At 43.6% G+C, this 11894-nt stretch overlaps 2 protein-coding genes across 2 annotated transcripts in view; both read right to left on the bottom strand.

Annotated features, from left to right (window-relative positions):
• LOC138963690 (fucolectin-1-like) overlaps positions 1–365 on the bottom strand; it is a 6152-nt gene extending 5787 nt beyond the window's left edge. Inside the window, exon 1 of the mRNA XM_070335536.1 lies at positions 353–365. Coding sequence (XP_070191637.1) covers positions 353–365 — 13 coding nt within the window. The remainder of the gene's footprint in view (positions 1–352) is intronic.
• Positions 321–11894, bottom strand: part of LOC138965148 (chorion peroxidase-like) — a 276867-nt gene continuing 265293 nt past the window's right edge. The window contains exons 10-14 of the mRNA XM_070337271.1: positions 11201–11386; positions 9628–9746; positions 8915–9084; positions 7980–8085; positions 321–597 (exon numbers count right to left, since the gene is read on the bottom strand). Coding sequence (XP_070193372.1) covers positions 516–597; positions 7980–8085; positions 8915–9084; positions 9628–9746; positions 11201–11386 — 663 coding nt within the window. The 3' untranslated portion in view covers positions 321–515. The remainder of the gene's footprint in view (positions 598–7979; positions 8086–8914; positions 9085–9627; positions 9747–11200; positions 11387–11894) is intronic.

Here is an 11894-nt window from a genome sequence, read left to right as displayed (position 1 = left end):
TCCTCTTTCGTTCCCATTCATCCCCCCCTACATTTTGTTTGGTCTACAGACCTCAAAACTGCCGCTTTTCAACTCTAACTTTTTCTTGCCTGTGTTATTGTTGGCTTCCCCTCAAGTAGCTTCCCTTGCTTCTCTGTCTTTGTCATTTGTTGGTTTGTGCAGTGCAGTTGTTTTGTTAGTTATTCTCCTCTTTATCTGTTCTATCATCTTTCTTCTTCTTTTTTGTGTTTGTACTTTTGTGTTTTTGTGCCTGAAGAAGACCCTTAGGTCAAAACGTCGCTGTTATTCGTTCCGTGTTCGTCATTTTAACGTGAGTACATTGCTTTTTGGTCTCTTTATTGTTCCCTCTCACGTGCAGTCGCCATTGTTTAATACTTATATAATAAGCATTTTGATTACACAATGGACACATAATATATATGATTAACACATGTGAGAATTATATCTCGCGATGTGACTTTTTCTTTTTCTGTTATTCTCTCTCCACATTTTATTTCCAAGGATCCCTTCCTAGACTATCCAGCTTTATTGATAACGTCATTACTGAAGAGCCTCATATTGATGTCAGCAATGTCGGAACACCGATGGAGGGGGTTGCTGAAAAACAACAACAGAGATTAGTATACAGTCTTAGCTGCCTTGTTTTTGTTTCGTTGGAATGTTATTTGTGCGTGGTTGTTGTTCTTTAATTTAGAGTTTTTATTTTTTTATTCTGGCTCCCCCTTTCCCTATTTTTAGTTGTTAAAATGATCACTGCCACTGACACAATAAGTATCCCCTTTTGTGTATGTGTAATGAAGTCACTGGTTTACGGTCCTTCTCACAACATCCAAGTAAAGTCTTTCATAAATCATCATCCGTGCACCGGCGCTCAAATAAGGGTACCCCAAAAAGTGAAATGACAAGAACGTAATGTACCAATACAAAATGATGAAAATGTAGGATAGACATGCACTTTCTTTCTTTATTTGGTGTTTAACGTCGTTTTCAACCATTCAAGGTTATATCGCGACGGAGATAGACATGCACAACTTGGAAAATCGAAAATGTTAATAATAAATTTTAATTTGATTATATACTTACCCAACTCACATATATAGCAATTTACTTCAGTTTAGTGCTAGGACGCTGAAATCGTCACCTTGGTAACAAGGGGAGGTAATCCTAAAAAAAGAGCTACCTTGACCCTATAACAGGACAAAGTCACGCGTGACTTCCTGACCTTGCCGCCATCTTGGAATCATACGATCGATAGCGAACAGAAAAACCACCTCCTTTTTTTAGGACCCCATAAAACCCTCAAAAGCGGGGCAGGTGGGAGGGTATCCACAATGTGAGTTGGGTAAGTATATAATCAAATTAAAATTTATTATTAAAATTTTCAATTAAATTACATTCTTATCCCAACTCACATATAGCAGATTGCTAATAAAGGCGGTGGGATGCTCAATCTATGAGCTAGGCAAAAAATATGCCCTGCTGCAACCATTGCTGGAAGCGCATTAGAACCGTAACGCCGCGTGCTGGAAAAGCCACGCAGGTAAAGGTTGATAAGGCTCCTACGATATCCAGTAGACGAAGTCAAGGACCTCGGAATATCCTACTGATTTGAACACCAACGTAGATAAGACTCTGTCTACCCTTGTGATCAAAAACGAAAAGAGTAGTTTTGCTTATGAACCTTTAAACCTCTTGTAAAGGACAGCAAGGAGCATAGTGAGATAACTGGTCAGATTCATAACAATGGATCGCCTATGGCGAGAATCTTATAAAGAGGAAAACTATAAAAAAAGCATCAGAGATGGTTGTCCTAGTTGTTGATGCCTGACTAAGAAGTCTGGCCGGAAACAGAGTGAGGTAGAGAGCCTCTATTGAAACCTACATAACACTGTAAGCCAAAGAGTGTGTGAATCTCGCTACCTCTGCGCGCTGCAGCTAGGAGAAAAGGAAGAACGTTTCACGTAAAGTTTATGAAGGCTAGCAGAATGCAGCAGTTCAAAACCTGTGAGGCATCGAAAACTCCGAAACCAAAAGACTCAGACTTGTCTTGCTGTGGTCTTTTGTATTGATCCCTATCCAGTATATGGTCTCTCTGAGAAAAGAGACCTGTCATCTTATAATGCGAACTAAACAAGTCACACTGACAAGATTAGGGAGAAGCATAGCCTAATTCACGTAAGGCCAAGAAATAGGCCCATGTTCTAACGAACCGTCTGGACAGAGCTCAAAAGAGAATAGTCCAAGATACAAAAAACACTCCCCCCCCCTTTTTCTTCACCTTACTGCCTTATCTCAAAAGGCTAATGAGTGAGGAGGAAGGACGCGTTTGCGAGAGTGTGACAGAATGTCACTGATCCTTTCAAATAAAAGGATGAAGCTCTGATAGGAAATCAAGCACCAGAGAAGACAACCATTGTCCTCAATGGCTAAGGGAGTGGTATCAGTGAGAGCAAAGTACCCATCTCCCTACACAGTGGCTTGAAATAAAGAGGGCGAACTTCTGTTAACCGGAAATGAATCCCTCGCGGGAGCAAAGTACGGCTGAATTTGAGTGTGAGTAAACGGCAGAACAATAGCTGTTCAAACCATAAGGCCACAGCTTGAAAGTTAGAAAGAATGCCTGAAAGGCCCATATTCAAAACGGTCACCCATCCCGGTAGCAACCGAGACCGATGACGCTTAAACCTCGGTGGTCAGAACGAGACCGAGTTGCGGCCTTTGCTGAAAAACGATAAAGAATAAGCCGAGGCTGCAAAGATGAGGGTAAACTTTCCCTATTGCAAAATCAGGAGTGAAACGTAGGGAGTATTGAAAACCTGATTGCATGCTAGTACTAAGTTAGCCCAGCCCGCAATTGGGAAAGACACGTCAGGGTATCAGTAACCCGATCCGCTCTCAGACTAAGCTCCCATCCCGAGAGAGGGGTGCGTGAGCGTCTTTAAATTTTCAGTTTCCCGATGACCGTAACGCTAGAGGCATTACATGAAGTTAGTTCAAAAACCTTGAGAAAATAATCTCAAAGTAAGAGAACTGGCCTAGGGATAGAATAAGGCTTCCGTATAAAACCAAGGTTTCCTTAACTAGAAAATCAAGTGCTAGAAACCTAAAGTTGGGAAAAATCGCTGAGGGGAAGGTAAGTTGTACCCTCCCTCTGCCCTTTGAGCGAAATTGGCTCAGCCTAAATTGACGCTTAGAAAAGCGTGCAGAAAGACCTGAGAAAGTACCCAAAGCTGAATCCCTGAAATGGAAAACCGAGATTCAACCTTCGGATAAACAGAGGGGTAGGCGCGGTAAAACCGGACGCCTGTATACCATACTGTGACACGTGTGACGTCACTTCGATGGCCTAGCCGAGAAGGCTTGAGAATCTAACAGGGCGAACAAATGCGTACTATTCTGCGATGTAGGAGAAAACTCCTAGCACATTGCAAATTTAAGAAAAATCCAGGGGCCGTCGCAGTGAAGGCTACAACGAGAGTGTAGCCTGTTAACTCGCGGGAGAAAACCCTGCGAGGCGTAATGCCAAAGTAGAAACACTGACCTCAAGGAATGTGATTCTATTTATTGCTGGCAAAACATAAAAAACTCACTGTCTTTTGCGTGTGGGAGAAAAACAACCCCAATGCTAAAGACTTCTGTGCCAAACCTAAGTTTAGCCACATGATGGTGTTTTAGTCCTTTCCGTAACCTCTTAGAAAGAAAAGCTGAAACTAAGGAATTTCTGCGAGTCCTTTGTGCTGCGCAGCGAAATTAAGTCGCTGACAGAAGCCACTGCCTCAAGAGGTAGGCTTAGCCGGAAAAGTTCCGACTGAGAGGTTACGAACAGTGGCTCAGTGAGCCTAATAGAGATTTTGAGTCAGAATGTGAGCCAGTAATTTGGACATGTTCTGGCGATTTGTCGGAAACCAAAGCTTATGACTCTAATGAGAAAGCGCGATTCCGTAAACCGTAAAAGCTGAGATTGTTTTAACAGCTTGCCTTGTTTTTCCGCCACTGAGGCAAAAAATTAGCGGCCTTAGCAGCTTCACCCGAGAAGGTGAAAAATAAGAGGTATGCCGCACCATAGATGGGCGTACATACCGCAAAGCTGCCTAAGGCAGAGCTAGAGGGTCTAGTACTTACCCTAAGTGTGTTTGCTTAGCTTCGTTATCTTGCCTAATTTGAGGCAAAATGTGGCAAGCTGAAGCAGTTCACGGCTTCTCCCAGAAGATGGGGAGGAATGCACCGTAGCATAGACGTGCGAACACTCCCCTGATGAACCACAAAAAGCAAAGAGCGGAGTAGATCCGCCTCTTACTTGTAACCTGAGCCAAGCGATGGCTGACCAATCAAGCAAACCTCTGTGAAAGGAAAAGACTAAAGTGACTCAAAGGTGACTTTAAATCTTAGATCCTAGAGGGAAAGGCGAACCTGCACGCGTGCACGGAATGTGCCAAGAAAAGCGCTGGGAGGCTCCGCTGTTCAATAGACTTTAGCCAAAGAGGCAAGAAGCGTCATGACAACCATCTCCCGTGCGTCACGACGAAACTCGAAGTTGACACGAGCAGAGAAGATAGAGCACGATACATAATCTTTGCAAAGTTTCCGAAAGAGAGGATAACTTGAAAAGATCCTGTGCTTATTCCCTCATAGACAAGAGAGAGGACTCAGTATAACGTACTACTGTAGCCCTCTTCCCTAACAGAATAGTGACATCTTTCTCTACCGCATCGTCACGAAACCTGAATGGGTCTAATGACGACGCGATCGATCTCGACAGAGATCTCTGCAAAGTCTCAGAGAGAGACGATAACTCAAGCAAGCGTAAGCCAGTCTTCTCCAAAGACAAAAGAGAATTCTCCGTATACGGGACTACTCTTTCTCTGAAGTATCCATCTTGCCGAAGAGAAGCAAGTTCCGGTGTGACCGGAAGGGTGGAACGAGGCAAGGCAAACGAGTCAATCAAATTGACTGAGTTATGCGGCAGAGTAAACTTCTTAGCCGAACCAGCAGGCAAAGCTGAGGCTAAACCCGAAGAAGCGAGGTAAGGCTGTGCTGAAACAGGAGCCTGACCATGAGCTGTTAGCAGCGGTACAGCTTGAAACGCACCGCCAGGCTCAACAGTAGCCAGTTGCTAAGACAGCTCAAACGCTACCAACGGGGATTCCCGAAAACGGAACTGCTGCTTCTCTTCCTTCGCAGAACGGAAATCCCCCAAAGCGGAAGGAGGTTGGGCAAACAAACCGACAGGTGTTGCAACACCCTCCTCGAAATACCGTGAAGCAACTTCCGCCGCCAAAGCCAGTGCTTGCGGAAGTTTAACCGGTATCCGGAAGTTGACATCTTCGTCATCCTGAACGGAAGCACCAAAATCCGACTCAAAATCCCGCACATCCGTGCAACCGGGCAACGCACTTCCGCCCTGACTACAATAGTCAGGCGAAGCGTCACCCGGAAGGGACGACACACGAGGGATGCGATACCCAAGCAGTGTGTCCCTAGGGACTGCTTCCGCCCCATTGGGCGGAAGCGGGGAATGCTGTGCCGACACACCAACCGACCTCAATGTGGGGAGTGACAGCGGACGCAAGTCCCCTGTTCGGTCTGTGACCGAACGCGTATCTGGGCTCACCCCTCGTGCTAGCCGCTCATGCAACCGGAACGGCGTAACACGGGGATCGCTTTCACTCATGGCGCGGCGTACCGGCGTGGCTACTTTCTCCAGTAGGCCTTTACGATCTTCGCTTTGGCCGGAGAACCCGGCTACTAACGAAGAATAAATACCTTGATCGTTAACAGGCCGACCACCAGAAGAGGCCTGAGAACGCATAAGAGAATGACCGTCACTGCCATTAAAAGACGCATGCACGTCAGCGGCGTGACTGTGGCCGAAGGAGGAACACGCACCCTGCCCAAGGAACGGGAATCGCCAACACCAGGAGGAAAAGACAGCAGTACTGCCTTGGTCGACGAAAGTTCTGCTGAAAGTGATGAAATCTGAGCGCTCAGAGAGCGCAAAATAGCAGAAACATCTTGCTTATCACCAACAGAGCTAGAACCTGTAGCGACTGTAATTGATTCTAAAGGCAATTTTGGCATGGGTAATTCAGGCATGTCAATAGTAGCTCATTCAGCGCAAAAAAGCAGAAACATCTTGCTAATCACTAACAGAGCTAGAACCTGAAGCGACTGTAATTGATTCTGAAGGCAATTTTGGCATGGATAATTCAGGCATGTCAATAGCAACATCAAAAGAAGATTTTGACGAGAGGTCTGAGACGTTAATCACAGCATGACTCGCAGAGGCTTTCGATTTACGGGGAGGCTTTTTGACAGGAGAAGGTTCCGCCACTGGCTTAGAGTTTTTCTTTTACCACTAACCGACATGGTGGGTGAAAAGTGTAAACAACAGCTAAGCGCTGGCAAAACCTAAGTCAAACTATCAATGAAAATATCAAAATAGCTCGCCCTAAACACACGTAGAGAGCAGAGGAACGTGCGCGAGTACCAAGGTGTGGGTCTGACACAAGCAGCATCAGACAAAAACGGCTGAAAAGCCGGAGCGAAAACAAACACGTCCGTGTCCACGGATCGCTGAAGTGAGTATGATTCCAAGATGGCGGCAAGGTCAGGAAGTCACGCGTGACTTTGTCCTGTTATAGGGTCAAGGTAGCTCTTTTTTTAGGATTACCTCCCCTTGTTACCAAGGTGACGATTTCAGCGTCCTAGCACTAAACTGAAGTAAATTGCTATATATGTGAGTTGGGATAAGAATATAATTTAATTTAACATACGAAGTGCCTTTAATGACATGGACAGTTCGAATGAAATGACACGGAAACTAAACCAGACTCGACGTCGTCACGGAACTTTGGCGTAACCCGATTCTTGGCGAGTTTGATGTTTTTGTTCTTTGATTAAGTAAATCATTCTACATGAGAAATATTCTCTGATGGACAATACATGATTAAACTTTCTTCTATCTTCCTATCCATACCAGGTTCAGATGTAAACATAATAAAACATAATCAGTGTTGGTCTCCTCCTGAAAGGCTGTGTAAAACGAGTTATGCCAACATTCCGTGACGACGTCGTCATGTTTTCGTTTGGCTTTGAAAATGGTTGCAATACATTTCGTCACGCTCATAAAATAATTGCCTATGTCATTTTTTGATGTTTTGAGAAAAACGCAAAAAAACTTTCTTTGGTTTCGGAACAATCTGCCTGTCTCATTTTAGTTATAAGTTGCAAACTGCCTATCCCGAGCTGTTACCACGGGATGAACGTGAGATAAAGAACTGACAGAAACATTTTCAATCAGCAAAACTGCATAACAACCCACAGAGAGCTTTTGCATAGCGTCAGATTCTCAAAACAAGTCTTCCAGTATCATAAAGAAAAAGTGCCTAACTCAAGAAACGAGATCGGCAGTTTTGCTTACGATACCGTGGCACTGATTTCCGATACCGTGGCAATGATTTCCGATGGTCTGAGAGTGTGTACTCTCTAACACATTATATATACCCTTCCAGTAGCTTCCCCTGTAGTTTCACTACAGAAATGCCTAACACTGAGATAGGTATTTTTCTTATGAGCGTGATGATTTTTGCTGAGTTTATCTTAACAAAAGAGCCTTATTTTGGCCTTACGTTATCAGACAGGCTGCCGCAGATGTATCGCACGGTTCTCTATCATAGTACTAACCTAAAATGTTACCTTAGAGTCTAGGTACAGAATAATTGATCACACAAAAGTTTAAATTGAAAGTAAAAACGCCTCCGCGCATGCCATCGGTTTCTGTGACTTTAGCTTATGGGCAGAATATACCTGCGCAGTTTCAGCGGGACAGACGACGCACTGCCTATTATTTATGCCGCGATTGGGATTATGACGAGATCTTGGCCTGTTTTCCTTTCATGCAAGTGTAGCGGGCTGGGATAATCTGCAGTGCGTCGTCGGTCCTGCTGAAATTACACATGTGAGCGGAGCCCCTTAATTACCTGTCTTTGTTTGGCGGTTTGAAAGGGTTGGCTTGAATGTACTCCTGGTCGGCATTCTCACACAGGATCTTGCTCAAACACAGAGTTCTTATCGTCCTGAGCTCACCTGAAACAGGAATGAATGTCGTTCACATGGCTGATCGTTTGCTTGGTTGCTATCTCGATCGGTTGATTTGCTTGTGTGTGTGTGTGTGTGTGTGTGTGTGTGTGTGTGTGTGTGTGTGTGTGTGTGTGTGTGTGTGTGTGTGTGTGTGTGTGTGTGTGTTTAAGTTTGTTGGTTTGTTCTTTCTGACCATAGGCACATACAAATATAGCTATATAGCCTACGTCTTCACGGAACACTGCTTCTCGTGAAAACAGTTCTCAGAGCTGGCCAGACTTTCACACACACACACCTTTACCAAATTATCCATCCGCTTCGTCAGATATCGAAACGCAAACACTCTGACTGCATGCCGTGGTGAGTTGCATTTGTTCAATGAATGAATTACTTTCGTAAAAAGACACTGGTTGCAGTTCCAAAATGAATTCATTATTAAAACTAAACAAAATTAAACACCACAACCAGCACACATACTACCCAGGCTGTTCATTTGTGGAATGTGACAAAGTGGAAGGATGATCTTACCCCATGTAAATGCCCGTCCAGAGCCGAACGAGAAGGGGTGTGCCTTTAAGGTGAGTCCAGTATTGCTTGTTTGGTGTTTTAATCAACAATGCATGGATACAATATATAATGAGCATGTTTAGAATCAACAACAAGCTATAAGCTTATAGTGGTGATCATAAAAGATGAAAGGAACATAAGGATGACAATATTTTGCGGCAACACTTGTCTGTGTTGACACAAGAAATCTCCAAATACCTTGCGGCGAGACTTCAATGGGTATTATTTTAGTTTCTCTGTTGACACAATAAATCTCCAAAGAGCTTACCATCCCCAAAGCCGTAGTAGGTGCTGTTGGTCTCAAAGTAGTAACGGTCGCCATACTTGAGGTCATGAAACTGTTGGGCTATGACGTGCGCAAACACTTCCCCCACCATCCCGTTCTCCACGGGGCTTTCGCTGGTCCCCCCCGTGAAACAGTCCACGTCATCTGGATGCCTGCGTCACAAAAGTCCACGTCATTTCAAAAGAGTTATTTCGATCCACCCATTAAGGGGTGCATGACAAGAAAAGAAAAGAAACCTGAAAGAAAGAAATACAGTTAAACGCAACGCGACTGGTAAATCTTGACTACCACACGGCTGCAAACTTAATAATTATTCAGTTTCCCAAGGATAAATACTCTGCTGTAATTTTTGTCTTCAACGCGTGAAGATTCATGTTATGTAATACGTAATTGCAACAGCTGTTTTCATCTTAAAGCCTCATTCCGACTTCGATGAGGTTTAAATAACGATGGAATCTTGCACGAACTAAGCAATTCAGACCTTATGGAACACACTTTGCACTAGCATTTAACAGCACAGTTCGTTTAACTGGCTTTAAGGTAAACGAAACCAAATACTAACATGACTTGTGTCAAAACTATCATAAACAAGTGTAAGGGTTCACTAAGATAGTTCCTTGAGGGTATCTGGAACTACTTTTAGTGTTCAACTGCAGCACTTCACTGTTATCAAGGGAAACCATAGCATGACTTACACGTAGATACCTTTCAAGGCTTGTCCGTTGCTATCAAAATCCGTCCATCTGGTGACCTTACTCAGTCCCAAGAACTCCCTAAGCTCGTTGAACGAAGGGAGGCCGTGGTCTCGTCCTCGCTGTCAAATACACAAGTAAGACAATATTTGTTGCTGCCAAACACACAATTTAAATAAATTAAGGTATTGGCCACAAAGTAAAAACAAGTAAAAGCTAACGTGGTTTTTTAATTTTATTTTTTACATTTAGTCAAGTTTTGACTAAATGTTTTAACATAGAGGGGGAATCGAGACGAGGGTCGTGGTGTATGTGTGTGTGTGTGTGTGTGTGTGTGTGTGTGTGTCTGTGCGTGTGTGTGTGTGTGTGTAGAGCGATTCAGACCAAACTACTAAACCGATCTTTATACAATTTTACACGAAAGTTCCTGGGAAAGATATCCCTGGACATGTTTTTCTTTTTTTCGATAAATACCTTTGATGACGTCATATCCGGCTTTTTGTAAAAGTTGAGGCGGCACTGTCACACCCTCATTTTTCAATCAAATTGATTGAAATTTTGGCCAAGCAATCTTTGACAAAGGCCGGAATTCGGTATTGCATTTCAGCTTGGTGGCTTAAAAATTAATTTATGACTTTGGTCATTAAAACTCTGAAAATTGTAAAAAATAAAAAATTTTTATCAAACGATCCAAATTTACGTTCATCATTTGCTGATTCCAAAAACATATAAATATGTTATATTTGGATTAAAAACAAGCTCTGAAAATTAAAAATATAAAAATTATTATCAAAATTAAATTTTTGAAATCAATTTAAAAGCACTTTCATCTTATTCCTTGTCGGTTCCTGATTCAAAAATCATATAGATATGATATGTTTGGATTAAAAACACGCTGAGAAAGTTAAAACGAAGAGATCGACAGAAAAGCGTGCTATCCTTCTCAGCGCAACTACTACCCCGCTCTTCTTGTCAATTTCATTGCCTTTGCCATGAGCGGTGGACTGACGATGCTACGAGTAAACGGTCTTGCTGAAAAATTGTATTGCGTTCAGTTTCATTCTGTGTGTTCGACAGCTTGATTAAATGTTGTATTTTCGCCTTACGCGACCTGTTTACATTGGATTGTCTTGTCTTTCTGAATTGCACTGTTTACATGTCTTCTGCTCTGTGTAAACGAACAAGTACACCACCACAGACTCTATGCAGGATTTTGCGTGCGATATTCCAAGAGCGGCCGTCTGCTAGGGCTAATACTAAATACGGAAGCTATGGTATGAACAGACGTTGTTCCTTAGCAGCCATGTCATCAATTGAAACACTGACACTAGGCTCTCCCTCACACACACACACACACACACACGCGCGCGCGCGCGCGCACGCACACACACACGCATACACACACACACACATGCACGCACGGACGCACACACGCACACTACCACACATACACGCAAACACTTTCTCATACACAAAGACACCCCCCAAACACACACACACGTACACCAACCCCCTCCCCCGCCCACTCCCCCCACCCATCCACCATCCCCCACCCACACACACACACATACAATACCTGTATGTTGAGTGCAGCGAGGTCAAGCCCAGGAAGGCCGGACTCGTTGTTTTCAAAAAGATGGTTCACGAGAGAGTCGGCAATGTTGGAATCAAAATGTTCCGCTGGAGTTCGGTCGCTGGAAACTAGACCTTTGACAATGTTGGGGAAGTGTTCCAAGTTGTATGCGGAAACACTGAACAGCTCCTGTGGAGAGAAAAACAGCCCAAGGACATGAGGTAACGGTCATATTCTTTTGTTTTACACATAGGAATTGCTAATAATTATAATACAGTGAAAATCCAATTCCAAGACCGTCTGTTTTCGCCTCCCTTTACATCACCTGTGTAGCGCGACTCTTGTTACTGCTAGCTTTCCAATGGGAGGAAGCGACCCGAATTTCACAGCAAAGTAAATGCAGAGAAAATGAAAAATGAACAAAAATGAAAAACATGAGGGTCCCGCTTACCTCAGACTGTCTCTTCATAAATCTACTGACTCTCTCTCTCTCTCTCTCTCTCTCTCTCTCTCTCTCTCTCTCTCTCTCTCTCTCTCTCTCTCTCTCTCTCTATCTCTTTCCTTTTTACATTTTGGAGATCTAAACTTAGACGTTCTACTGCAGTATTACCTTTTCCACACCGAGTTAGTCTTCTTCGGTCAAATTGTGATACTTTGCATGTTATGTTTTTTCATTGCTATTTTAACGAAATTGTTC

The sequence above is a fragment of the Littorina saxatilis genome, linkage group LG4, assembly GCF_037325665.1.
Source record: "Littorina saxatilis isolate snail1 linkage group LG4, US_GU_Lsax_2.0, whole genome shotgun sequence".
Taxonomy (NCBI): domain Eukaryota; kingdom Metazoa; phylum Mollusca; class Gastropoda; order Littorinimorpha; family Littorinidae; genus Littorina; species Littorina saxatilis.
The sequence above is the reverse complement of the archived record's forward strand: the minus strand, read 5'-3'. Positions and strand labels throughout refer to the sequence as shown.